At 48.8% G+C, this 26,842-nt stretch overlaps 1 protein-coding gene across 1 annotated transcript in view; it reads left to right on the top strand.

Moving 5' to 3' along the window:
* The window catches only part of LOC147725867 (uncharacterized), a 190,736-nt gene that overhangs the window by 149,417 nt on the left and 14,477 nt on the right, over positions 1 to 26,842 (top strand). Inside the window, exons 5-6 of the mRNA XM_086960012.1 lie at positions 2,926 to 2,988; positions 15,122 to 15,184. Coding sequence (XP_086816138.1) covers positions 2,926 to 2,988; positions 15,122 to 15,184 — 126 coding nt within the window. The remainder of the gene's footprint in view (positions 1 to 2,925; positions 2,989 to 15,121; positions 15,185 to 26,842) is intronic.

Genomic DNA, 26,842 nt, shown 5'->3' with positions numbered 1-26,842 from the left:
AAGAGGCACCCCACATTGGCCAGAACTGGAAAAGCATGTAGCAGACATGGTGGCCGAGCATCGGCAAAGCGGGTATGTCGTGACCCGAAATAAAATCCGCTTGGTTGCACTTCAGTGGGCCAAATCTAATCCCGATCTCAGCCACAGATTTAAGGCCACTGTGTCCTGGTGTACCAGATTCTTGGGAAGGCATAATCTGGTATTGCGGCAAAAGACAAAAATTGCCCAGAAATTACCAGCGGATCTTGATGCCAAAATGCATAGCTTCCATCGCTACGTCATTAGGCTGCGCAATGAACATGTGTATGCGCTAAGTAGCATCGGAAACATGGATGAAACTCCGATGAATTTTGATATGATCGCCAACAAAACTGTCCATCAAAAAGGCGAAAAGACAATTTTAATAAAAACAACAGGACATGAGAAGTCCAGTTTCACTGTGGTACTTGCATGCACAGCTGATGGTGGCAAACTGAGGCCAATGGTTATTTTTAAAAGGAAAACAATGCCGAAACTCAAGTTTCCTGCTGGTTGTTTTGTGCATGTTAATGAGAAAGGATGGATGGATGAAGAAGGGGTAAAGCTATGGCTTGATAACGTATGGAGCAGGCGACCAGGTGGACTTCTACAAAGGCGTAGTCTACTGGTGTGGGATATGTTCAGGGCTCATTTAACTCCCAGCACCAAGCAAAGGCTGGCAAGACTGAAAACGGATGCTGCTGTTATACCTGGAGGACTGACATCGTTGGTGCAGCCACTGGATGTGTGCCTAAACAAGCCATTTAAAGATCGCATCCGAGAACAGTGGAATGAGTGGATGGTTAGCGGTGAAAAAACATTCACAAAAGGAGGAAACATGCGTGCGCCACAGTTGGATGTTTTGTGCAACTTTGTCATAAAGGCCTGGAACGACATCGATGCAGAAACAGTCATAAAGTCTTTCAAGAAGTGTGGCATATCGAACTCATTAGATGGTATGGAGGACGACTATCTGTGGGAAGGTGAAGAGGATGCCGAAGAAGAGACCACATCATCTGATACGGAATTGGTACAAGATCCATACAATGACTGCCTTACAGATGTACCACAAGATCTCATAGACTTACTTATGAGATCAGATGACGAAGAGGAGGATTTTGAAGGTTTTTAAAGGGAACGTTATAAATCCTGTAGAAATCGCTTGGATTTATGGGAAGTTATGGAACGTTTAATGCACTTGCACTGTTTCATGCACTACGTTATTTATGTTTGCCGTTATTCAGAAGTGACAGTTTTTGATATGGTTTTAAATAAAATGTTTCAGAGTAAAGCAAGATTGTTTCTACAACCAATTTCTTTGCGTTCAGTCTTTCAGTTTGTAAAATAAACGCTTATAGGTACCCACTGCCCACTGATAAAGCCTTACTGCTCACCCACAGGGAGGAGGACTAGACTAATACGGTAAGTTCAAAATACCGGTACATACTCGGAATGGCTATGCTGCGCTGGAAGTGGGGGGTCGTCTTATACGGCGAGTATAGCACTAAACCTAAAATTTTTCTGCCAAAGTCGGGGGTCGTCTTATACGCCGGGTCGTCTTATACGCCGGAAAATACGGTATATAATGTAATTATATATAAAATTATGTTTTAACATCTAATTATTTAATATATTGATTATTTTTTTAATATTATTAAGTTAAAATATGTTAAAAAAATGCATGTTTATTTTTTTTAACTTCCATTTATTATTTATACATTCTGAGGTTATTTAAGTATTTTTAAGTATGTTTTACTTAATTATAGCTATTATTTCACACATTTTACATTACTTTTAACACATTTAAAGAAGTCGATATTTTAGCAAACTATATTATTTACAACGATATTTAGGATTCAATATTTTTGTACTTACCTGTTTGTAGATAGGAATTTGATATTCTGGTACTCAATATTTTGTCAGCGATATTCTGGCTGCTCGATATTTTGACCGTCGATATTCTGTCAGTGATTCCTGCTCACACAGTTCTGTCTCTGAACCGTTTTCCTTAGACCCCGTGAGAGCCTAACCATCATAGCTTGGAGGGTTGGACACTCGGAACGAAAATTAAAAGTGGCCACAATTAGCGAATCTAATAGTTACAAAAAGTGCCCAACATTTGCAAACCTGGGCAGGTGTGAACTTCTAAAGACATGCTGTACAGATGTTTTTCTAGGTGTGGGAGACTGCATGCATTTGTTCTTGCAGTGGGTGCTGTTTGTATTAATATCAGTGAAACCAGCAGTAAAAGAACAACCACCAGACAAGTAAACAGGGCCAGATTGCCCTACAGGCCAGTCTGACCCTGCTGGACGGTTGTGTCCTTGGTCCGCTGCAACTGGCCAGGAAAGGGAGAGCAGGAGGGCATGTTAGACAGCACTTCCGGGAAGGGGCCACTGGTCACGGAGGCATGGGAGGGCTGGGGTCTCCCTGGGTGGGGCCAGTGTTCTGGGACAGCACTTACCCCAGTGATGCAGCAACTGGGCTCCCCACTTTCTGAAAGGGGAACTGTTGTGGCACCAGATGATTATGCCAAAGCAGAAGTCAAAACCAGAGTCCAAAAGTGAAACGAAAACCAAGGCATTCACGAGTAGAACCCATTTTACTGCAATTCCAAATGCTGTTTTACATTCTGGCTATTACTGTAGTCTAGATTTGAGTGTTGTACACTTACGAGAATAGTCTACACGCCTTTGAGAGTGAAATTGTCAGCTTTGGGCTTTTCCAGTCTGGTGCCTAAGTACATGTAATGAGAGTGGTGCCAAGCAAAACTCTGCTTTAGCTTGTAACGCCATGAATCAGTATATAACTCTTACCTGCCCGCACGCACTAGGTTGTGCCTTTCCCCTTTGCACTAAACTCTGTTGAGTGCTTTAGCAGTAACTTTGCCTTTTTTCTCCTCTGCAGGACTAGAGAACAGAAATGCCACCATTAAAGTCCTGTATGTGAAGGTGTCCAGAAGACACAAGGGTGAGTATGGCCCGGGTGTGGTCCATCGTCTGAGCTCCCTGCAGGGTGCTGCTCTGTCCGCAGACCTCTGTTGAAGAGCGCCCTAGGGAGGGTCCCTGTCAACGTAGAAACCCAACCCAAGATGGCGCCGGTACCTCTGGACCTCTGGGAGTTTAGCTCTGTAAGGGGACTTGTAGTTCCTGTGCTTGCTTCTGCCTCAGAAGGTTGATGGCTCATGACCTCTCGACTATCAACAACATTAATGTATCTGAATCCAACAGTTTTGCACTTTGTTTCTTTTACCCTGGAATGTGCAACAAACTTGTACCTGGCCCCGCCCCTCTGTGATGCTGAAACCTCTGAAGCTGGGGCTCTGAGGGGTGGGGCTTGGCATTCTTGGAAATGGGCTCCCTTGGGACACCATTCTTCCTCTACAATGTCTCCTAACTACGCAACACGCATATAACATGCCACACAGCCACAGCACTGGCGGGAGAGATTAGGACTCAGGTATACGGAACTGACTGGCCTGTACACATGAGGGCTGTTGCACGCCTGCTGTAGGAAGCCGGCTCTCTATATAGCGCACTGAAAGGAAGTGCACTGTGCAGGGAGCACAGTGAGTCCAAGAGCGTTACACAGACGCAAAAGAAGATAATAATAACACTCTATTTCTGATAGTGTGGGCGAGCAGTAGGCTTATTAGAAGGCAGTTCTAAGCATTTGTTGTACTCACAGATGTAGAATCCTTGGCAGTAATTTAGTATTCCAGGTCAATCAATCAATCAATACAATTGTAGAGTGCGCTACTCACCCGTGAGGGTCTCAAGGCGCTGGGGGAGGAGGGGGGCCAGGGGAATTGCGCTACTGCTCGAAGAGTCAGGTCTTGAGGTGTTTCCTGAATGTGAGGTGGTCCTGGGTCAGTCGTAGGTGGGCGGGAGGGAGTTCCACATCTTGGCCGCCAGGTAGGAGTATGATCTTCCACCTGCAGTGGTTCTGCGGATCCGTGGGACTGTGGCGAGGGCGAGACTGGCGGAGCGGAGTTTGCATGCTGGCGTATAGAACATGAGGCGGTTGTTGAGGTATTCAGGACCTATGTCATGGAGCGCTTTGTGTGCGTGGGTGAGGAGCCTGATCGTGATCCTTTTGTTGACGGGGAGCCAGTGCATGTCTCTCAGGTGGGCTGATATGTGGCTGCGGCGGGGAATTTCGAGGATGAATCGTTCGGATGTGTTCTGTATGCATTGGAGTCTTTTCTGAAGTTTGACTGTGGTTCCTGCTTATAGGGCGTTCCTGTAGTCTAGTCGGCTGATGACAAGGGACTGGGTGACCGACTTTCTAGTTCTAGTGGGGATCCACCGGAAGATCTTACGGAGCATGCGCAGGGTGTTGAAGCATGAAGATGAGATGGCGTTGACTTGCTTGGTCATCGTGAGAGAGGAGTCCCAGGTTGCGTGCGTGGTCAGTGGGTGTCGGTGTGGTGCTCAGTTCTGTGGGCCAACAGGAGTCGTCCCAGGCAGATGGGGATGGGCCGAGGATGAGGACCTCTGTCTTGTCTGAGTTCAGTTTCAGACGGCTGAGTTTCATCCATTCAGCAACGTTTTTCATTCCTTCCTGGAGGTTGAGTTTGGCGGTGGCTCAGTCTTTGGTGAGGGAGAGTATCAGCTGGGTGTCGTCGGCGTATGAGATGATTTTGAGGTTGTGTTTGCGTGTGATGGTGGTGAGGGGGCTCATGTAGATATTGAAGAGGGTTGGGCTGAGCGATGAGCCTTGGGGTACGCTGCAGATGATCTCGGTGGCCACGGAGCGGAAGGGATGGAGGCGGACCCTTTGGGTTTTGTCGGAGAGGAACGAGGTGATCCCGTCCAGGGCTCTACCTTGGAACCCGGCATAGTGGAGGCGGGTTATTAGGGTGCGATGGCAAGCTGTATCAAAGGTGGCTGAGAGGTCTAGGAGGATGAGGGCGGTAGTTTCGAGTAGGATCCTGATGTCGTCGGTGGCTGCGATGAGGGCGGTCTCAGTGCTGTGGTTGGCTCGAAATCCGGACTGGGATGGGTCAATGGATCCATTGGCCTTGAGGAATGCGGTCAGCTGTTTATTTACAATCTTCTCAATCACTTTCGCCGGCAAGGGAAAAAGAGAGATGGGGCGGAGATTTTTGAGGTCCTTGGGGTCCGCTGTGGGTTTCTTCAGCAGGGCATTGATCTCTGCTGAGGTAATGGGAGAGATTGTGAGATCGGCAGGGCCGTCGATCAGAATACACAGCGGTAACCTGCATCAACGTCAAACAATTTAGTATTGCACGCAATGGGGGAATTGGGTGACGGGCAGGACTGTCAATCAAATTCCTTCGCAGTTAGGGGTAAATGCATACAGGCTTTTGCCAGTATGGAGCCAACGGAACTTGGGGTTGGATTTGGATTCTACAATTTCGGAGCAGGGGCCTTTGGGGTCCCAGGACCCGAGTGGACCAGGCAGTTCTTTATTACCATGCCCAGGGACATTGGATGTTGGGACATGTAGAAATGTCGATCACTGGCGGCGGGTGCGCCAAAGATGCGCCTCGGGCAGTCTGTCCGCGAAATGCGATTGAGCTTATACGAGTTCTGCCACACAGTTGATGCCACCAAACAAGAGATGCAAAAACACAGGAGCGGGGCCGTTTCCATCGTTGGTTGTGGGTGCTGTGGAGTGTCCGCTTGTCAACAACAACCCTGAAGGGGTAAGTGTCCAGGCTGGCTACCAACAAACCTTGGTTGTGGCAAATGCAGCTGAAAGGGACCTCACAGGTTGGAGGACCTAGGGAGAGAGGTAGTGAATTGGAACTTCGGTGAGAGCAGGCTAGCACTCTTGTAGTAACCTTGCCACTTTGCTGTTGGCCACCACCTCCCCAGACCCAGCAGTGAGCACTCGGTTGTTGCTTCAGACTTGGCCTGCAACGCAAAGGAACTGGTTCCACCAATCCAAGGGATTTCCTGGTTCTTGGTCAAAGGCAGACAAAGGCAGGTCTACAGGGTTTCTGGAGTTCACCTGCAGTAAGAGTCAGATTTTGGTGCAGGAGTTGGCGTCAGGTCAGTCACACGTCCTCGTCTCCTTGCTCTTTGTGGCTCTTGGGTGTCCTTCTTCTTCTTAGGTCGTCAGGATCTGAGTTTTCGGCCCAGCGATGCCACCTAAATTCTACATTTTGGGGCACTAGAGGGAGTTCCAGGTAGAAGCCAATGGCTACCTACCTTTAGGGTGACTATATCCTCCTAAGACCACTTCCGTTGGGAGGTGGGCATAGCTCTGACCCTGGTTGGCTAATTCTTTCCAATACAAGATTGAGGAATTGGAAAAGTGGTGTCCACATCACCTGCCCTACCTTAGGAGTGGTGCTGGCTGAATGTGGGCACACGTCCTGATCTAACTAATTTTCCCATCTGTCCTTCCATCAAAAGGGGAGCAGGACAGGGGGTTTGGCATCCTCCACTAACTGGAGAGGCCAGACTTGCATTTCAAGGCAGCATCACCTTTGAAGCTTCCAGCCTTGGAAGGCCATTTCGGGCTGGGAGAGGTGTGAAGCACCTTTGCCCAGAGCAGGCTTTGATCCTTGCCTCTGAGAGTGCTGCACTGCTGTCAGTCACCCCATGAGCTCAGAAACATGTCTGGTGGTGACAGGCTGGATAAGACTAGTCAGAGACCACCCCAGAGTTTGGTAGGTCTTCAGGGAACCCTCTAAGGTGTCCCTGGTGGGAATTTATTAATAAATTCAACACTGGCACCAGTGAGAATTTATTAAGTCAAGATGTGTGGTACCAGATATCTTAGGGTACACTGAAGCCATCATGGAGCTAGTAAACTCAGAATAACACATATCTAATCCCATGTACTCTCTACTGCTTCTCTGGGTACTTACAATACCAACGAAAGGACTTAGAAATTGTAGGGTCATATCTGCTCATGCAAATATGTCCAAACTAGGGCTATTGTCCACTCTGCCTTAGGGCTGTAAGGCCTGTAGCAAGGGTGACATACTATGAGAAGCCGGGCCTGTATGTGGTACTCACTTATGTAAGGTAGCACCCTGCACTAACCCCGGTGACCTTTAGGTTGTTTTAGATAACCATAGAAAGCTCTCTAAGTAGTAGCTGTGGAGAGCAGCATTCACGCTTTTCTAGGAGGAGCGAAAAGCTGCTCAGTTTACCAGTGTCTAATCTTTTAGTGTAGGCTAAAGGAAAAAGAACCACACAGGGTCAACTCAGCCACGATGTCCAGATGGTCAAAGAGGAAGTGGAGTTTGATCTGAATCAAATCCCACAACGAATCCAGGTACCCACCCACAGGTAAGCCCTTAAGTACCCTAAGGTGGGGGTTTAGCCAATTCAGGGGTACCTCCAGGACAAGGAGTCGGACAGTGGGGAGGATACTGCCATGTCCTTTGTCCAAGGCGGGACTCGCTACCAGGTGTTTTGGTGGGCTGCCAGGCTGGGGGCTGATTTCACTGCAGTGGTGGCTGATTTTGTTGATGGGTTCTTGCATGTATTCCTAAATAAAGAAAGCTAAACAAATGGGTTTAAAGCATACTTTAAAACCATTTTGGTTTGCATTGTTTACTTAGAAATGCCTAGTAGCCAGTCCGGCCCTGCCTTTGTCCAGTTTCGTGCCAGAGTGGGGAGCCAACGGCTTCGCCATCTGGTTCGAACTGCAGTATGCAAGGAGAGCACCAAATGTGCCCTTCTAACAGATTATGTGGCGCTGGCAAGCGCCCCCACCCCAGCTCAAATACACTAAGTCCTGTCTGAGGTTGCCGAACCTCTCTGTGACAGGAAACCTATTGTCCTACCTTCTCCTGCTCTGGCTTGACCCAGCAGCTGAAGGGCAGAAAAGTGTCTGGGGTTGGCAGCAGCCCTAGGTTGCTGTCAGGCTTGGTCCTTTGAGCATGAAGGGCCTCTTGGAGGGGCCCTACCATGTATGGAATCATACCTCCAATACCGAATATGGTGTTGGGGTGTGATTACAAAATGTTTGATACCAAACATGTCCAGGTCCGTTTCCGCCAGTTTAGAGATGGTCCTCACGTAATGAGTCGTGGCCTCTCTATATATCGTATTTGCTGATGCACTTATAACCCGGGAGAATGGACTCTGAATATTGTAGGAGTTTCCTTTTTATGCAGGGGCACCCTTACCTGCTAGAACCAAGCACCCTGCCTTCAGGGACTGAAATACCTGCTTTAGGGGTGACTTAAAGGTTTTAAGTTCAGTGTCCTTAGATATAGGGAAACCTATATCTGTCATAAGTGGTACTAGCACCAGCTTACACAGGCTGCAATTACAGGCTTGTAGTTGCAGTTTGAGTGGTTTCCCATGGCTGGCATAATATCTGCTTAAGCCCATGGTGACCCCTGGTGCACCTATGCCCTGGGTCCCTCCGTACCATATACTAGGGACTTATAAGGGTACACCAGTATCCAATCTGGGATGTACCTTGTACTTACCATAATCAATTTAGGGAGGAAGCACAGTGACTGGGGTTCTGATCAGCAGGATCCCAGTCAGACTAGTCAGAAAACTCTTAAACACCAGAAAAAAGTGGGGATAATCAGGACAGCAGATCCTATTTTCCTACACCCCCCCAAAAAATTTAAGGAGATGAGAGTAGCCTTGCCCAGTTGAGACTTCATGTTCTAAGTGGAAACATCTGGAGAGTCCATCTGCGTTGGCATGGTTACTCCCAGGTCTATGTTCCACAGTATAGTCCATCTCCTGTAGAGAAATGGATCACCTCAAACGTTTGGTATTTTGACCCTTAATCTGTTTAAGGCATAGGAGAGGCTCATGGTCGGTATGAACAATGAAGTAAGTGCCATACAGGTATAGCCTCAACTTCCTCAGGGACCAGATAACAGCAAAAGCCTCCCTCTCTATAGCTGACCAATGTTTCTCCCAGGGTGTCAACCTTCTGCTTATAAAAGCTACTGGTTGATCCCGACCCTCTACATTGAGTTGAAACAACGCAGACCCTACCCCCAGCTCCGAAGCGTCTGTTTTTTACAATAAAGGTCTTGGAGTAATCAGGTCTTTGCAGAATCGAAGCCCTGCTCATCGCCTGCTTTAGGTCCTCAAATGCCTGTTGGCATGTTGCTTTCCACAGGACTTTCTTGGGCATCCTTTCAGATGTGAGATCATTAAGAGGAGTCACAATGGACTCATACCCCTTAACAAATCTTCTGTACTACATAGTCAGGCCTAAGAAAGCTCAGACCAGAGTCTGGGTAGTGGGAGCAACCCAGTCCACGATGGTCTGGATTTTGCTCTCCACTGGGTGAACCTGGCCTCCACCTACCAGTTGGCCCGAGCCCACAAACTTACTCTGCCCTATCAGGCACTTAGTGGCCTTGATAGTGAAGCCTGCCCTCTGTAGGGCCTCTAGGATATTCCTGAGTTGGACCAGGTCATCCTCCCAAGTGGAGCTAAAGACAGTAATATCATCAAGACAGGGTACACTGTCAGCTTCCAGACCTGTGAGGACTTTGTTCACCATCCTCTGAAAAGTGGCAAGTGCATTCGTCAAACCAAAGGGCATTACAGTAAACTGAAAATGCCCACTGGGGGTTAAGAAAGCTGTTTTTGGCTTGGCATCCTCAGAGAGTCTGATCTGCCAATAGCCAGCAGTCAGGTCAAATGTACTCAATAATTTGTTTGAGGCCTGGGTGGTTATTATTATTATTATTACATTTCTTATATAGCGCCAGAATCGACCCCCGAAGGGGTATCTCCGCGCTTGCCTTGGGAACCCGTCCTGGTTTTTCCCTGTGAGATAGCCCCTACAGGGCATCCCCAAGGTGAAAGCCAGGCATCCCGCCGCGGGGGGCCGTTGTGGAGATTAAGCAAGCTTAATGCCGAGAGTTGCAGAGTGTGAACCCATGATTAGGTCAGGCACCGAAGCGAGAATTATCGAGTCCTTGGACATTTTGAGCTCAACACCCTGCCGCGTTGGGAATCAAACCCTGGTCCCGGGTCTGACCTCTGCTTCAGGGTCTGCCTGCTCTAACCAGTGAGCCACACTTCTCCACTTATGAGTTATGAGTTCATCTGCCATAGAAATGGGATGGGCATCAGTCCTAGTGAATGCATTGAGGCCCCTGTAGTCCACGCAAAACCTCACTTCTATCTTGCCATCTTTGGTATTTGCTTTTGGCACCAGGACTACTGAGCTATCCCAAGGAATATCTGAAGGTTCAATGAACCACAATTCCAACATTTTCTGGACCTCAGTCCGTATACAGTCTATAACATGGCCAGGCTGACTGTAATTTTTGTTCTTCACAGGCAGACTGTCACCTGTGTCCCCTTCATGGGTACAACAGGTGGTTTGACTGGGTGTCAGAGAGAACATGCCTTTAAACTGACTGAAGACTTTTCTGCAATCAGCTTCTTGCTAGAGAGTTAGGCTGCCTGCCAAGGCTACTCCTTCAACTGACATTCAAAAGGGTTTTGGGAGAGGAGATCAGGGAGAGGGTCACTCTCTTCTTCCTGTCCCTCAACAGTGGCCATGAGCAAACCCATGTCTGCCCTGTCCACAAAAGGTTTCAGTCGGTTTACATGGGGGCTCCTGGGAGTGCCAAGGTCCACCAAGTAGGTGACTTCACCTTTCTGTTGAAGCATGGTGTGTGGGCCACTCCGTTTGTCCTAGAGAGCTGCTGGGGCCACAGGCTCAAACACCCACACTTTCTGTCCTGGCTGATAAACAGTCAGCACAGCCTTCCGATCACGCCAGGCTTTTTGTAGCTTGTGACTGGCCTCCAGGTTTTTACTTGCCTTCTTTATGTACTCAGCCATCTTGAGAACGCAGGCCATGGACATAGTCTACAATGTCTTCCTTGGGAGGTTTGTGTGGCTGCTCCCATTCCTCCTTCACCAGATATAAGGGAACCTTAACTAGATACCCAAACAAAAGTTCAAAAGTGCTGTAGCCAACCCCCTTTTGTTGGACCTCTCGGTAGGCAAAGAGAAGACAGGGTAACAAGACATCCCATTTTCGCCTCAGCTTTTCTGGGAGTCCCATGATCATACCCTTTTGGGTCTGTTGAACCTTTCAACAAGCCCATTGCACTGAGGATGGTAGGGTGTGATAAACTTATAGTTTACTCCACACACACTCTTTCCACATTGCAGCGATATAACTTCACATGAAGTTGGTAACTCTGTCAGGTAGGACCTCCTTAGGGAAGCCCACCCTGGAATTAGATTCCCAGGAGGGCTTTAGTGACTACAGGAGCTGTAGTGGTCCTAAGGGGGATGGCCTCTGGATACCTTATGGAATGGTCCACCACCACTAGTATATAACCTTGTACAGATGTTGAAGGGTCTAAGGGACCAACAATGTCGATCCCTCCCCTCTCAAAGGGAACCAAAACCACTGGGAGTGGAGTTAGGGGGCCTTTGTAGTGCCACCTGACTTACCACTGGCATGGCAGGTAACACAGGAGTGACAACACTTGTAGCGGGAATTCCGTTCTCCTACAGAACTTTGCATAGAGATTTGGAACCTCAGTGAATTAGGATGGCCCAAAACTCACCTCAATACCCAAAATCCCCTTACCGAGCTAGCTACAGTGTCTCATTGGTCATAACAAACTCCCAATGTTTAGACAAACCAGAACATGAACTTAGAATACCTCAGGTATCGTGGAACACATGAACACTCTTTCGCTATATAATCATTTCAAACCAGAACGTGGAGTAAATGAGGACACGTGCATATTTTAAATATTTATTTACTAATGCAGGGTTCTCAAACGCAGTATCTTATATAATACAAGCAAACATATTATAAGAAACAAAGTTATCAGCATAGTTACTAGTCCATAGAAAGCGAACGGTGACAGCATACTAAGATGCTGAAATGAATAGGAATTAACAACACCTATTTCTCACCCTCCCTAACTAGCATAGTATATTATATCTATGAAGGTCTCTTTTGGGTTTTAGCAAGGCGGGCCCATACCTGAAAATCTCAGTAGCAGAGGATCACATCATCTTCCACCAGCTCTCTGCATGCGAAGCACCATCAAGTGAGTGTGTAACGTGTGCTCTAAACAAAGCAATATAAAACCTGCGTAAAGCCAGATTCTGGCAGCAGCTGCATTTGTGTTATGTCTAAGAAGGTGCGAGGATCAGACCTCACAACAACACTGTGACAAGTTATCCTTGGAGGTTTCAGCACTCACTGTGCAGACAGTGTACCAAGCAAGGCTGATATCAGAGGAATACCATATTATTCTCAAGTAAATCACAACGCTGTTATAGGTTGAATGCTAAAATGCAATTATGTGTCGTGTGCAAAATGAAGCAAAAGGAAAAATGGCGTTTAAACATTTAATAAGCTCATACTAACTTAACACAGTATATAGAAAAGCAGTAACTATATGACACACTCCTTGGTGTCTTCAGGCATGTGAGGCAAGTGGAAGTGAGGGACAAGCTTGTCCAAAGTCTTACATTGCCCAAGGTGTCCTGCAAGGGGTATTTTGTGTGCTAGTAACAGAAGGAATCCCCTGAATCTTTGAAGTATGACCAACCTCCTGGCGGCACCAGGCTTGGGGTACCTACATTTAGAGTACAAGAGCCCATCTTCCCAGTAAACCCTGTGGGGCCCACTGACATCCCCTTCTTCCTCAACAGCAGCCTGCTGTTTGAGTTGTTCAAGAGAGGGGCAGAAATTCTTCTACAAACTCAGTTCTGGCCTGGAAGGCCCCCCTATCCCCAAGAGCTCTGCCTGGTCAGGCCCAAGTTTCTCTGGGACGCTTCCTTCACAGGGACTGAGATCCCCTCCCTCATGAGACTGATCTTCACTGGGAGTTTGGGAGGAGTATAATTCCTTACCCATCCTGCTCCTCCTTTTGGGAGCAACCTGGTCGATTGTTTCAGGATCCAGTGCCCCGTAGGTGTTGAGCTGTTTGGCCTGAGTCCTGGTGACAGAAAACACACTGACAGAGATGCTCATCTCTGCATGGTCCTGGACTCCACTTCAGACCAAGCTGAAGTTTCTAAATCATTTCCCAACAGACAATCCACAGGTAGGTATGCAGAAACTATAACTCTTTTAGGGCCTGTTACCCTTCCACAGCTGAGGTTCACAACTGCCATGGAATGGTCAGTCCTGACGTTGCTAGCGTTGGTGACTTGGTACTGCTGACCAAGTATGATCTGTTCAGGTGACACGAGTTTCTCTGTCACCATTGCGGCACTGGCCCCTGTGCCCCTGTAGGCTATAGCCACTATTCCATTGATTGGTGACTTTGCTTGGCCTCTTCGATATGACTGAGAGGTCTGAGCCACTGGAGCCTCATGAAAAATAATGGAGCTAGCTTTAGTTTCACCAACACATTTTCTTACAAATGATAACTTTCAACTATAAGTTTAACACAAGCTGCAAATGCTACACAGTCTGATGTTGTTGTCGCACACAGTGCTGTTTTCACAAGTATCTGGCAACAGCTTGTTTGGAATGGAACAGTCCAGGCGTTGACAACGATAAACATCAAACAACAAAAAATCTAGGTTCAGGCAATGGCATTCTCTTCAGGAGCATATTGTGCGATGAAGTATTTCACACTAGTTTTAGTGTCCGTATAAAGAAACTCTGATATAATGTCCATTCACTGTTGAGTGATAGGTCAGCTACGATTACCACAACGCTCGTCCTTATACGTAATGGATCCCTCTGCCATCACTCGACTTTCAACCTCCTCCTTCCGTTCGCAATGTTGAGGAACCCCTGAGGTGCGTGTTGCATTGCTATGGCCCTCTTAGATGGTACCAAGGACAAAGATAAACATCTATAATTGACTTTCGCAGGCAGCACCTGCCCATACAGTACCGCAAGAGACAAACTTGGATTGGTGGGGAGTCCCACAGCATTGGGCGCTCATTTAAGGGGGTGAAGCAGCACGCAAGTGAGAGAGCCAGAAAACACATGCCATCTCTTGGAGTGTTGAAGGAAAAAGAAACAAGTAGTTCCCTAAAATGAGACTGTGTTTCAGGGGTGAGACTAATACAAGAGGAAGGTAAGCCAGCGAAAAAGAAGCAAGCAAATGAGAGTGACAATAAAAGCAACCAATGATAATCATTAGGGGGCTGAGGAGAAGGGTGATGGGAGAACCCTCACAGCAGCCTCGGTGAGGATTTGTACTTCTAGAGAGGCACACACTTCATTTGATGCTGGTGCACCGAGGTCCACTGGTGCCGAAAAAGTTCTGCCTCTGACCCGCTTTACTTAGACCCGTAAGCGCCTAACCACCATCGCTTGGAGGGGTGGACACTGGGAACGAAATATAAAAGTGGCCACAATTAACAAATCTAATAGTTAAAAAAAGTGCCCAGCATTGCAAACCTGGGCAGTTGTGAGCTTTTAAAGACATGCTGTACAGATGTTTTGCAAGGTGTGGGAGACTGCATGCATTTTTCTTGCTACAGGTGCTGTTTGTGTTAATATCAGTGAAACCAGCTGTTAAAAAAACAAGCCACCAGACAAGTAAACAGGGCCAGATTGATCTATAGGCCAGTCTGACCCTGTTGGAGGGTTGTGTCCTTGGTCCGCTGCAACTGGCCAGGAAAGGGAGAGCGGTAGGGCATAATAGACAACACTTCCAGGGGAGGGGCCACTGGTCACAGACTTGGGGTTGGGGGGCTGGGGGCTCCCTGGGCGGAGCCAATGTTCTGGGACAGCACTTCTCACAATGATGCTGCAGGCGGGCTACACATTTTTTAAATAGGGAACTGTTATGGCACCGAATGGTCATGCCAAAGCAGAAGTCAAAACCTGAGGTCTAAAAGTGAAAGTAAAACCAGGGCCTTCATGAGTAGTACCCATTTTACTGCAAATCTAAATAGTGTTTTACACTCTGGCCATTGTTGTAGTCTAGATTGGAGTGTTGTAAGGTTACGAGAATAGTTTACACGCCTATGAGTGTGCAAATTGTCAGCTTAGGGCTTTTCAAGTCTGGTGCACTAGATTCATCTAATGAGAGTGGTGCAAAGAACAGCTCTGCTCTACCTGTAGCGCCTTGAATCAGTATTTAACTCTTACTGCACTAGGTTGTATCTTTCACCTTTGCATCAAATGCTGTTGAGTGTTTCTGTAGTAACCTTACCTTTTTTCTCCTTTGCAGGTCTAGGGAACAGAAATGTCACCAGTAAAGTCCTGGATGGAAAGGTGTCCAGAAGACACAAGGGTGAGTATTGCCCGGGTGTGGTCCATCGTCTGAGCTCCCAGCAGGGTGCTGCTCTGTCCGCAGACCTCTGTTGAAGAGCGTCCTGGGGAGGGGCCCTGTCTACGTGGAAACCCAACTTAAGATGGCGCCTGTAACTCTGGACCTCTGGGAGTTTAGCTCTGTCAGGGGACTTGTAGTGCCTGTACTTGCTTCTGCATCAGAAGGTTGGAGGCTCATGGCCTCTTGACTCACAGCAACTTTAATGTCTCTGAATCCAACAGTTTTGCACCTTGTTTCTTTTACCCTGGAATGTGCAACAAATCTGGTGCTGGCCCCGCCCCCATGTGAGGCTGAAACCTCTGCAGCTGGGCTCTGAGGGGTGGGGCTTGGCAACCTTGGAAATGGGCTCCCTTAGGACACCATTCACCCTCTACAATGTCTCCTAACCATACAACACGCATGTAACATGCCACACAGCCACAGCACTGGGAGGAGAGATTGGGACTCAGGCAGCCGAACTGGCTGACCTGTACACATGAGGGCTGGCGCACGCCTGCTGTAGGAAGCCGGCTCTCTATATAGCGCACTGAAACGAAGTACACTGTGCAGAGAGCACAGTGAGTCCAAGAGCGTTACACAGAGGCAAAAGAAGATAACACTAAAGCTCTATTTCTGGTAGTGTGGGCGAGCAGCTAGGCATATCAGAGGGTAGTGCCAAGCATTTTCTTGTATTCACTGAGGCAATAAATGACACATACACTCAAGAATAAATCTGTGACCAATTTGTAAAAATAACAAGTATCTTTATAAAAATATTTAAGGCACCAAAATCAGTACTATTAGGCAAGTTTGTTTCCAAAATGCAGTAGAAAACCTATCGGCATAGGAACGGGGGTGTGGACCGCCCCAGGTGTCATAGGATTGGATAGGATAGTAATTTTTAAGGCGCTCGAATGCCGAGGCATCTTGGTGCTAGGTGTGTACAGAGGGATAATCGGTCGTGGAGCTGATAGTTTACTTTGAAGGAAACAGCCAGGACTTCAGTATTTTCCTAAAAATCTGCCGGCTAGGTTGAAGTCTCCTGGTAGAAGGCAGTTGGTTCCATAGCTCAGCTGCACAGTATGATAGTCTCTGACCCCCACATCTCGCTCTACGAATTTTAGGGGTATGGATGTGACCCATGTTTGTAGATCTAAGAGTTCTAGTGGGGGTGTACCATGAGAACAATTTCTGGATCTCTGCCGCACCACCTCCATTGAGTGCCTTGTGCCTCAACTTAAATTCAACTGTTTGCTAGACAGGGAGCCAATGAAGTGCCTTTATGCCCGCCAAGGTGGAATGGCCTTTGGGAATATTTAGTAACAATTATGCTGCCGCATTTTGCAGTGATTGCGAGCGACCGAAATCTGGTTAGCTGGCAATGAACTGCCTTCTCCTCCGATGATGGCCTCTTACAATCATCCTTCACACAAGACGTGTCATGGAGATCGTTGTAGATCGTTTGCATCTTGTTTTGAAATATAATAGCCAATTTGTTACAGAAAGCTTGGTGTGGTCTAAACTGAATATCCTGTTGGGGTTTGGTTAGCAGTTGTATAGATTTGAAAAGTTCCTTGGAGGAGTTTCTATCCTCCTCTATTTTAGCAGTAAATTAGACTCGTTTGGCTTAATGATTGCCTCCTTATATTGTTCTAAATTATAAGCCACTTTGTGCTCCTTACTGTGATCAGACCTACAGGTTTGTTCGCTTCTCCTGCATTTGACCTTTATGCATTTTAGGATTGGTCGATACCATGGTGCGGTGGCCGAACTTTTTTTATCGCAGTAGTTTTTTCAGGTGCAACCCGTGTAACTGCTGTCCGCACCCAGTTATCAAACTGGTTAACTGCTTCATCATTGTCCATACCCAAAGTGGGGGGACACATATTAAGGGTGTGTTCTAATTCACTCCCTTGTATCGTATCTTGTTCACAACCAACTTTTTACCCTGGACGGTCTGTTTGGGATCAAGTGAACGGGCTGTGAGGTCTTAATATCAAAATAGACCGCCCTATGGTCTGTCCAGGGTAGAGACAAGGTTTTGGTCCGAGTAATGTCTGGATTGTTGGTAAAAATACCATCCAACGTGTGACCGGCTGAATGAGTAGGATTCCACACCATTTGGGTAAGACCATATACTGCTAAATTGTCAAGGAGTCTGCTAGTATCTGAATTTTTGCTTAACTCCAGATGATATTTAAAATCACCCAAAATGGTGAGGGAGGGGAAGTCTAAACTTGACGCTAATAGGGTCTGGAGGGCTGAGAGAAAGCCGCTCTGGGGCCAGGTGGCCAATAGACGAGTTGACCTTGAAACGTTGAAATATTATTTAACCTGATGAAAAAGCGCATCACCTCCACCGGAAGCAGTGAAATGGCTTCAACTCGCGCCTTCAGGTGCTCTCGATAAATTATAGCTATTCCCCTTCCTTTGTTCCCAATCTTGTCCTGCCTCATCGCTAGATAGCCTAGGGGGGGGGGGGTCAATGTTCCAGTCAGGGTCGAAGGATCCTGGTCTCAATCAGGAAGACTATATCAGGATTAGAAAGCTGTAACAAGCACTCCAGCTGATACTGGTGTTTAACTAATGAACAAGTATTTAGCAATATGCAGTGAAGAGACTGGTCGTGCAGTATCCTGACAGCTCTACCTGAAAGGCCATTTCACACACTTGCGAGCCATCCACACCGGTCACGGGGGCTCCTGACTCTTCCTCGTTCACCCTGATCCCCGCCCTTAACCGCACCCAGTGCCGGATTGAGCCGATAATCACATCTGGTACACTTAAAATCGCAATGCATAGACAACGCATGAAGAATATCCGGGGCACAGCACTCACCTCTCCTGAGCTGAAATAGTTGTTTTCTTGAGCATACAAGGGACCCAAAAAGACCAGGGGTTCTGCACTGGGCGCGTTCCGGGGCCGAGGGCTTGCCTTTGGGGCACCTTCGGCGCACCCAATGCGTGGACATGCCAGTGTGGTTTTCATCTCCAGAGTGAAAATAGAGCTAGAACGCGGACCATGAGCACGACACACTCGCTCTAACAGGCGGGCACCGCGTGTCGACGAAATTGATTAAAAAAGCTCAGAACAGATTGGTTACTTAACCCCTTGTGTGCTCGTGACGGAACCACTCCGCCACGGACGCGCTGTGCTGGTGACGGAGTGGTTCTCACACGGCGCGGCCGCCCCGCCCACGCTGCAGGAATTCCGCGCCTGCGCAGGCGTTCTATTGAGCGGTCATGGCCGTGACGGAACCGCTCCGTCAGAAGCACAGCGCGCCCGTGGCTCGTGACGGAGTGGTTCCGTCATGAGCATGGCGACGCCGCACAAAGTCCCCTCCCCCCCAGTGCCGTGGCGGAATTACCGCCAAGGCCAAGGGGTTAAAAAGAAATACTAATGTTAAAAACAGACAAAGCATACAGAAGTAATGTACAAAAAACGCTGTCAGCAGCAATCACAAAGAATTACAGGCCCAGAGCACCCCTGAGGGGGTGAAACAATTGTAAAAATATGTGTTTAAGCCATATTTGTGCCATTTTGTCAAGCCAGGGGTGACAAGAAATTTTCGGCACGACTACCTCCTGACCTTGCTACGACACTGAGAAAACCGTTGCAGTAGACTACTTACACACAGTCAAGTATTTACCGTGATAGAATACACAGCAGTAATTTGGTATTGAAGGCAAAGGAGAGACTGGTAGATGGGCAGGACCATCGATCAGAATACACAGCGGTAACCTGCGTCACCGTCAAACAATTTAGTATTGCAAGCAATGGTGGAATCGGGTGACGGGCAGGACTGTCAAGCGAACACCGTCACAGTCAGGGGTAAAAGCACACAGACTTTTGCCAGCCTTGAGACTACGGGCACATTGGGTTTGATTTGGTTTCTACTCCTAGGGAGCAGGGGTCTTTGGGGTCCCAGGACCCAAGTGGAACAGGGAGTTCTTGATTACCTTGCTCAGGGATGCTGGATGTAGGGACACGTGGAAATATAAGGCACCGGGGCGGGTGTACCAAATATGCACCTCCTTGGTCCGTCTGCCAATGGCAGTCATGCCAAGACAGTTTCTGCCACACAGTCGATGCTACCAAACAGGAGATACAAAAACACAGGCGCGGGATCGATTTCGACGCTGGTCACGGGTGCTGTGGAGTGCCCTTTTGTCAGAGACTGAAGGAGTGGTGGCCATTCTAGCTACCAACAAACCTTGGCTGAAGCAAATGCAGTTAAAAGGGACCTGACAGGCTGGAAATCCTTGAGAGAAAGGCAGGGGCTCTGAATGTCGGCGAGAGCTCTTGCCACATTGCTGTGGGTCGCCACCTTGATGGACCCATCGCTGAGCTCTTGTTGTTGTTTCGGACTTGGACTGCGACGTGAAGGGCACTGGATCCACCAATCCAAGGGAGTTCTTGGTCTTTGTCAAAGACAGGCAGGCTCTCAGGTTTCTGAAGTACAGATGCAGGACAAGTTAGCTTTTGAGTCAGGAGTCAGGGACAACAGGCAGGCTGGCAGAGTTTGCACCAGGTCAGTCCCCCGTCCTCTTCTCCGTGCTCTATGTGGCTCTTCAGTGTCCTTCATCTTTGGTCATCTGGATCTGAGTTTTGGGCCAAGGAATGCCACCTAAATACTAAATTTTGGGTCATAAAGGCAGTACCAGATAATAGCCAATGGGCTACCTACCTTTAGAGTGACTACATCCTCCTACGACCACTTCCATTGGGAGGGGGCATAGCCCTGACCCTGGTTGGCTAATTCTCGGCAAGACAAGAAGGAGAAAATGGAAAAGTGGTGTCCACATCACCTGCCCTAACTTAGGGGCGGTGCTTTCTAAATGTGGGCACACCTCCTGATCTAACTCATTTTCCCACCTGTCCTCCCACTAAAAGGGGAGCAGGGCAGGGGGGGATGGCATTCTCCACTAACTGGTGATTCCCGGGGTTGCATTTAAAAGGGAGCTTCATCTTTGAAACATCCCACCTTAGAAGGCCATTCCGGCCTGGGGAAGGTTTGAAGCTCCTCTGTCCAGAGCAGGCTTTGTTCCTGGCCTCCGAGAGTGCTGGCTATCACCCCATGAGGTCAGAAAAATGTCTGGGGATGGCAGGCTGGATAATTAGTCAGAGGCCACACCATGTCTTAATAGATTTTTTAGAGACCCTCTAAGGTATCCCCTGTGTGCATTTATTAAATAAATCCAACACTGGCAACAGTGAAGATTTTTTAAGACAGGATGTGTGGTAGCAAACAGCTTAGGGTACACTGAAACCATCATTGAGTTAGGAAACTCGTAATGACAAGTATCCAGCCATGTACTCCCTACGGCTTCCCTGGGCACTTACCATACCCAAGAATGAACGTAGATATTGTAGGGTCATATTTGCTCATGCAGATATTTCCACACATGGGATACAGTGCTCCCTGCCTTAGGGCTGTAAGGCTGCTGTAGGAATGACTTACCTATACCTGCTTTGGTGTCTTTGGGCATTGCACACAGGGCTGTGTGTCATGTCGACTCTTTGGTTTTCTCTGCACCAAGACAAGCAGCCTGCAACAACAGTATGCTTGTCATTGGTGAAGGGACCCTAGTGTGGCAACATTAGTGCTGCAGTCCTAGTGGACCCTCTTCAGTACCCATGCTTTAGGTACCAGGGGTAGCATTTACTGTGGACTTATAGGGGCGGTTGAAATGTGCCAATAGTGGTACCGTTTTTGGAAAGAGATCTGTCACTGAGAACCTGGTTAGCAGGGACCCAGTGCACTTTCACTCTAAACCACACCATGCACAATGAAAAATTGGGGGCCGACCATGAGAACAGAGGCACTTTCCTACACCTGCCCACTATCACAAGCCTCTCAGAGCTCAGCATGAATGAGAAGTAGACTACCACAATGGAATTTTGGGGGTACAATCTGTGCGCACCCCGGAAGACTGCAGACTCAGGTGTCCTGCTGGTGAAATGTCAGTGTAAAGAGGAAGAACCCCCAGATTTCCTTGTCCACTTGAAAGAGGGAAAATCATGGCGATTGTGCAAAAACTTAAAATAGTGAGAGAGGCCCTTATTGGCCCTGCAGTATACACCCCTCTGTTACCAGTTGTGCAGGAATTAACCCTCTCCAGAGTGCGAGTACTTCTGTCCTGAAGATCATTTACCCCTGTACAAAAGAAAATTGCCCATATATAGACAACCATTATCCCACTCCCGGCGATATTTACCTCCCCCGCCCCAAGGAAGAAGAGATTTACCCTAGTCCAGAAGAGGATTACCCCCTATCGAGAGACCCATTATCTCCCTCCAGGTGATAATTACCTCCTCCGCCTTCCCCCGGATGAGATTTACCCTAATCCAGAAGAGAACTACCCCTGTCTAGGAATGACCTACCCCAGTGCAGAGAAGATATGGATGCTCATGTGTGCCTAGACAAAGGATTTCCTCAGCATCTCCACGCCACGTGGCACCACAGAGGTCCATGTTTGGAAGGCTTTCAACTGAGCCACAGGAAATGAGCCAGGCAGAGTAAATCTGCCCCCTGGGACCCAGAAATCCCTTTCTAGCTCTCTTGGGGTGGTTGGAAACTCATATTGTATCACAGGGTCCACCAAACCGTTACTACTGGTGAGATTGGTGCCCACCCCTAGAAAAAGGGTTGGGGAGACAGGAAAAAAGAAGGGTCAATCACTGATTGGCAGACAGGATCAAGGAGTATAACTGTGAGGGAGACAGGAGCAAGGGGCAATAACTGAGAAGGAGACAGGAGCAATGGGCAATCACCGTGAGGGAGACAGGAGCAAGAGGCAATCACTGTGTGGGAGACAGGAGCAAGAGGCAATCACTGTGTGGGAGACAGGAGCAAGAGGCAATCACTGTGTGGGAGACAGGTGTAAGGGGTAAACACTGTGGGGAGACAGGAGCAAGGGGCAATCATTGAGGGGGAGACAGGAGCAAGAGGCAATCACTGTGTGGGAGACAGGAGCAAGAGGCAATCACTGCAGGGAGACAGGTGTAAGGGACAATCACTGTGGGGAGACAGGATCAAGGGGCAATCGCCGTGGGGGAGACAGGAGCAAGGGGCAATCATTGAGGGGGAGACAGGAGCAAGGGGCAATCACTTATGGGGAGACAGGAGCAAGGGGCAATCACTGAGGGGGAGACAAGAGCAAGGGTCAATCACTGTGAGGAAGACAGGAGCAAGGGGCAATCACTGTGAGGGGAAACAAGAGCAAGGGGCAATTACTGAGGGAGGAGACAGGAGCAAAGAGCAATCACTGTGGGGGAGAGAGGAGCAAGGGGCAGTCACTGTGGAGGAGACATGAGCAAGGGTCAATCACTGAGAGGGAGACAGGAGCAAGGGTCAATCACTGTGGGGAGACAGGAGCAAGGCTCAATCACTGTGAGTAAGAGAGGAGCATGGGGCAATCACTGTGAAGGAGACAGGAGCAAGGGGCAATCACTGTGGGGGAGACAGGAGCAAGGTGCAATGATTGAGGGGGACACAGGAGCCAGGGGCAATCACTGTGGGGAAGTTACTCAATTTGACACTCAGAGGTAAAGCTGTGCACAACATCTCCAGACACATGAGCTGCTGCCAGACGCGTGTTGGATTTATGTGAAAGTGCAAAGACTTCAGAGAAGTGTTCCAATACCCTGTGCCCGAAAGGCAGCCCATGCATCAAGAAGGTAAGCTCACTACCGCCTTGTTGGAGTCCCTCAGAGCCACCAGGCCACCACCTTGATGCACCAAGCCGACAATATCTGGCTGGGAGGACCCGGCGGTCATAAGAGGAGCTGTCCACTGGCTGTGGCCAGGGACATTTTCATCTTTTCTGTAACCCCTCAGTGTCAGCTGCTAGAGCAGCTCAAACGAGGGCCAGGTCCCTCAGCAGAGTCTATAAAAGTTACCCAAATTACAATGATAAATACAAACACTATATAGTAAAAAGTTCAATATGGCCAGTATGGTTCCTGCCCTTAACTCCAGTCCTTATCCTGCCTCTCCCCCCACCTGGACATTAACTCTATCCCTTTCTCTAAACCCGGATCCCATTACTTACAGTAGAAATACCCCGACCCGAACACCATCCCTCATTCTCACCCAAACCATAATCCCACCCGAACATGGGCTTCTATGGGAATTCACAAGGGCTTATTATCAAGCCCATTATCGCCGCTTTAGTGGCAGTTTCCTGCCGCTAAAGCAGCGGTAATGTTATTGCTGTTCTTGAATATATGGCCCCCTGAGATTTATCCTAATCTGAACTCTAGTCCTCAATCCTTAACGTAAACCTGGTCTTATATCTAACCCTTCCCCCTAATTGTAACATTAACCCCCTCCCTCCTGCAAACAGGTGGTGCACTCAGATGTCTAGAAATATTATGGAAAAATTTCAGAGAGACAATAATAATAATAATAATAATACAGCATTTTATAAAGCACGAACAGCTACCTCACAGGGAGGTGTCCCGGCGCTAAAAGAAAAAGTTTGACCACGAGGACTGGAGTATTAGCGCCTAGCGCGGTTGTGTGAAAAGCCAGGTCTTTATCATCCGCTTGAAGCAGAGCTCAGAGGGGGCTTGCTGAATCGCTGGGGGCGGGGTGTTCCAGAGAGTCACAACATTAGACGAGAAAGTTCGTCCTCCCAGCCGAGCCCTTTTTGCTCGTGGAACAGCCAGCAGAACGTGGCAATTGGACCAGAGCGAGCGGGCCTGGGTATATCTCGGGAGCCGAGTTTTCAGGTAGTTTGGACAGGAGCCAAACAGAGATCTAAATGCCAGCGTGAGTGCCTTGAATTTGATTCTGCTGGCTACTGGTAACCAGTGAAGTGACAGAAGATACGGAGAGACTGAATGCTTAAAAGGGATCCGCATTAACAGTCTCGCAGCCGCATTTTGGACCAGTTGTAGTCTTTGAATTAGGTATTTTGGAAGGCCCAGATAAAGGCCGTTAGCGTAATCCAGCCTAGATGTCACTGTGGCATGGATTACTGTTTTTCGGCAGCCCTCTGGTAGAAGTCGCAGAATCTTACAGAGATTCCTCAGCTTACTCAAACAGCAACCAACTACTTGCTGGATGTGCGAGGTAAACAGACAGGGCCTAGGGCTGGTCCCCCTGCCCGACTCACGGGAGCTATCTCCAGCCTGCATCAGGTATACGAGAGACGGACTCATGTCTTGGCGGTCGTCGAAACACGCCACATGTAGGTATATTCATGAGGGAGGACCACCGTTCCTGACTTGTGGGGCCTGTAATCCGGGTCAGGAAACGGCTACAGACAATTGCGTGTTATCAATGGCCCTGTTGAATTGTCGGTCCCTCCCCAGTCATGCGACAGAAATTAATTCCCTTATTCTCGACCATAAGCTGGATGTGTTGTTCCTCACAGAAACCTGGATCTCTCCCTGCTCCGGCCCGGATATGGTCAGAGCACTTCCACCAGGCTTTCTTATATCTCATCAAGATAGACCAGTGGGGCGGGGAGGTGGAATTGCCATCCTTTACAGGGACATGTTAACCTGCAAGGTTCAGGATGGAGGGATGAGCGACTGCGAGAGCTGTCAGTTCTCTCTTCGTATGTCGCCCACCGCGTCCTTGGCAGGCCTCCTTGTTTACCGCCCACCTGGGATCATGGGCAATTTCCTCAACTCCTTTCTAGAAACGGTCGCGCTCCTTGCCTCTTCGACTGCCAACTTTGTGGCATTGGGTGATTTTAACATCCATTTTGATGACCCCTATAACTCCCTGGGAGTAGATCTGCAGGGTGATCTGAAAGCGTTCGAGATTAACCTGGTCAATTTGGGTGCAACGCACGGGAAGGGACATCTGCTTGATCCTATTTTTTCAAACTCGGACCGCCTCAAAGTACTGCCCGCGCTGGTTTTGCCCTGGACAGACCATTTCATGATTCCGGCCCTGTGGCAGTTTGACGTCCCAGTGGCATCAACACCTAGAGTATACACGGTGGAAAGAGCCTGGTCTAGGCTCCCAGCGGACACCTGGGCGGTACACTTGGAGGCGTCCCGCCCCACTCCCGGGCCTGACCCGGTAGTAGCCGATGAGAATGTAAACATCTGGCTGACCAACTCGCTCGAAGCTATCCTCCCTAAGAAAAGACTACTTACTAGGGGTAGGAGAGTGGGATAAGCTCCCTGGTAAACGCCAGAGCTGAGAACACTGAGGAAGGGCTGCAATAGGCAGTAGCGGATCTGGAGGAAGGACTGGGGCGAAGTAAGCCGGAGAGAATATCGGGCGGCTCTTAATACCTATAAATCCGCCATCCGGGTAGCGAAATCTGAGTTCTTCGAGGAGAGAATAGGTCTCTCTTCCAACTCCTCGAAAGAGTCGTTTAAGGTCATCAGAGAACTTTTGAAAACTCCCGAACCTCCGGTCATTCAGTGACAACCCGCATGAGAAATGCTCAGAACTAGCCTCTTTCTTCAAATCCAAGATAGAAAACATCTTGGCATCCCTCCCTCGGTTAGCCCAGGAGCCATCCTCAGTTTGTAACCTAGGGTTTCAGCCCGGGGTGAGGACAGCAGAATTGGACTCCTTTGGACCAGTCACTGTGGACGAAGCTCTCGGGGTCCTGGCGACCGTGAAGAGTGGGTCTCCGAGAGACCCGTTTCCGATGAAATATCTGAAGCAGGTAGCCTCTACCATCGGTGGCCCAGTGACGGACCTTATAAATCTATCCTTCACCCAAGGAGTGGTGCCACCCAGTTGGAAGGGAGCGGTAGTTAAGGCCCTCATGAAAAAGCCCAGCCTGGATCCCGCCGACCTTGCTAACTTTAGGCCTATTTCCCTGCTCCCCGGCCTTAGCAAGGTGGCGGAGAAACTTGTGAATAGGCGCCTTTCGGGTTTTCTGGAATCCAACTCCCTCCTGGGTGAATCCCAAACGGGCTTTCGCCCTGGCCAGGGGACGGACACTGCCCTGCTGGCAGTCGTGGAGAATGCCAGGAGCATTTTGGATTCAGGGGGATCGGTGGCAGTGATCCTCCTGGACCTTAGTGTGGCATTTGACACCGTAGACCATCAGGTGTTACTCCAGAGGCTGTCGGGGGTGGGGGTCTCTGGGATGGCCCTGAAATGGCTCGCGTCCTTCTTAGAAGATCGGACGTTCGAGGTCTGGGAAGGCCACAAGAAGTCAACATCGGTCCCTCTCCAGTGTGGTGTGCCATAGGGCTCATCGTTGAGCCCTACACTGTTCAACGTTTATATGGCCCCACTGGAGAGTGTGGTACTGCCACTGGGTATTAAGATCATCAGCTATGCTGATGATACCCAGTTGGTGGTAGGGCTCCCCCAGTCGGCGAACCAACCCGACTTGCTGCACACATGCTTAGCCAAGATCTTCACCTGGATGTGCAACTCAGCACTTAAACTCAACGGTTCAAAAACTGAACTGATGATGCTGGGGAACTCCCCTCCCTCCTTGTCCCCAAGCAGTTGGCCTAGCTGTCTGGGAGCGCCACCCATCCCAAAACAGGAGATTAAGAGCTTGGGGGTGTGGCTGGAGCAGGACCTCTCCTTCAAGTCACACGCTAAAAAGACCGCAGGCGTGTGTTTCGGCCTGCTCCGGTCAGCCCGGAAGAACCTACCCCTCCTCCCGATGGCCACTAGGAGGTTACTAATCCAGGGGCTCA

The sequence above is a fragment of the Lissotriton vulgaris genome, chromosome 3_1 (genome assembly GCF_964263255.1).
Source record: "Lissotriton vulgaris chromosome 3_1, aLisVul1.2, whole genome shotgun sequence".
NCBI classification, from domain to species: Eukaryota; Metazoa; Chordata; class Amphibia; order Caudata; family Salamandridae; genus Lissotriton; species Lissotriton vulgaris.
The sequence above is the reverse complement of the archived record's forward strand: the minus strand, read 5'-3'. Positions and strand labels throughout refer to the sequence as shown.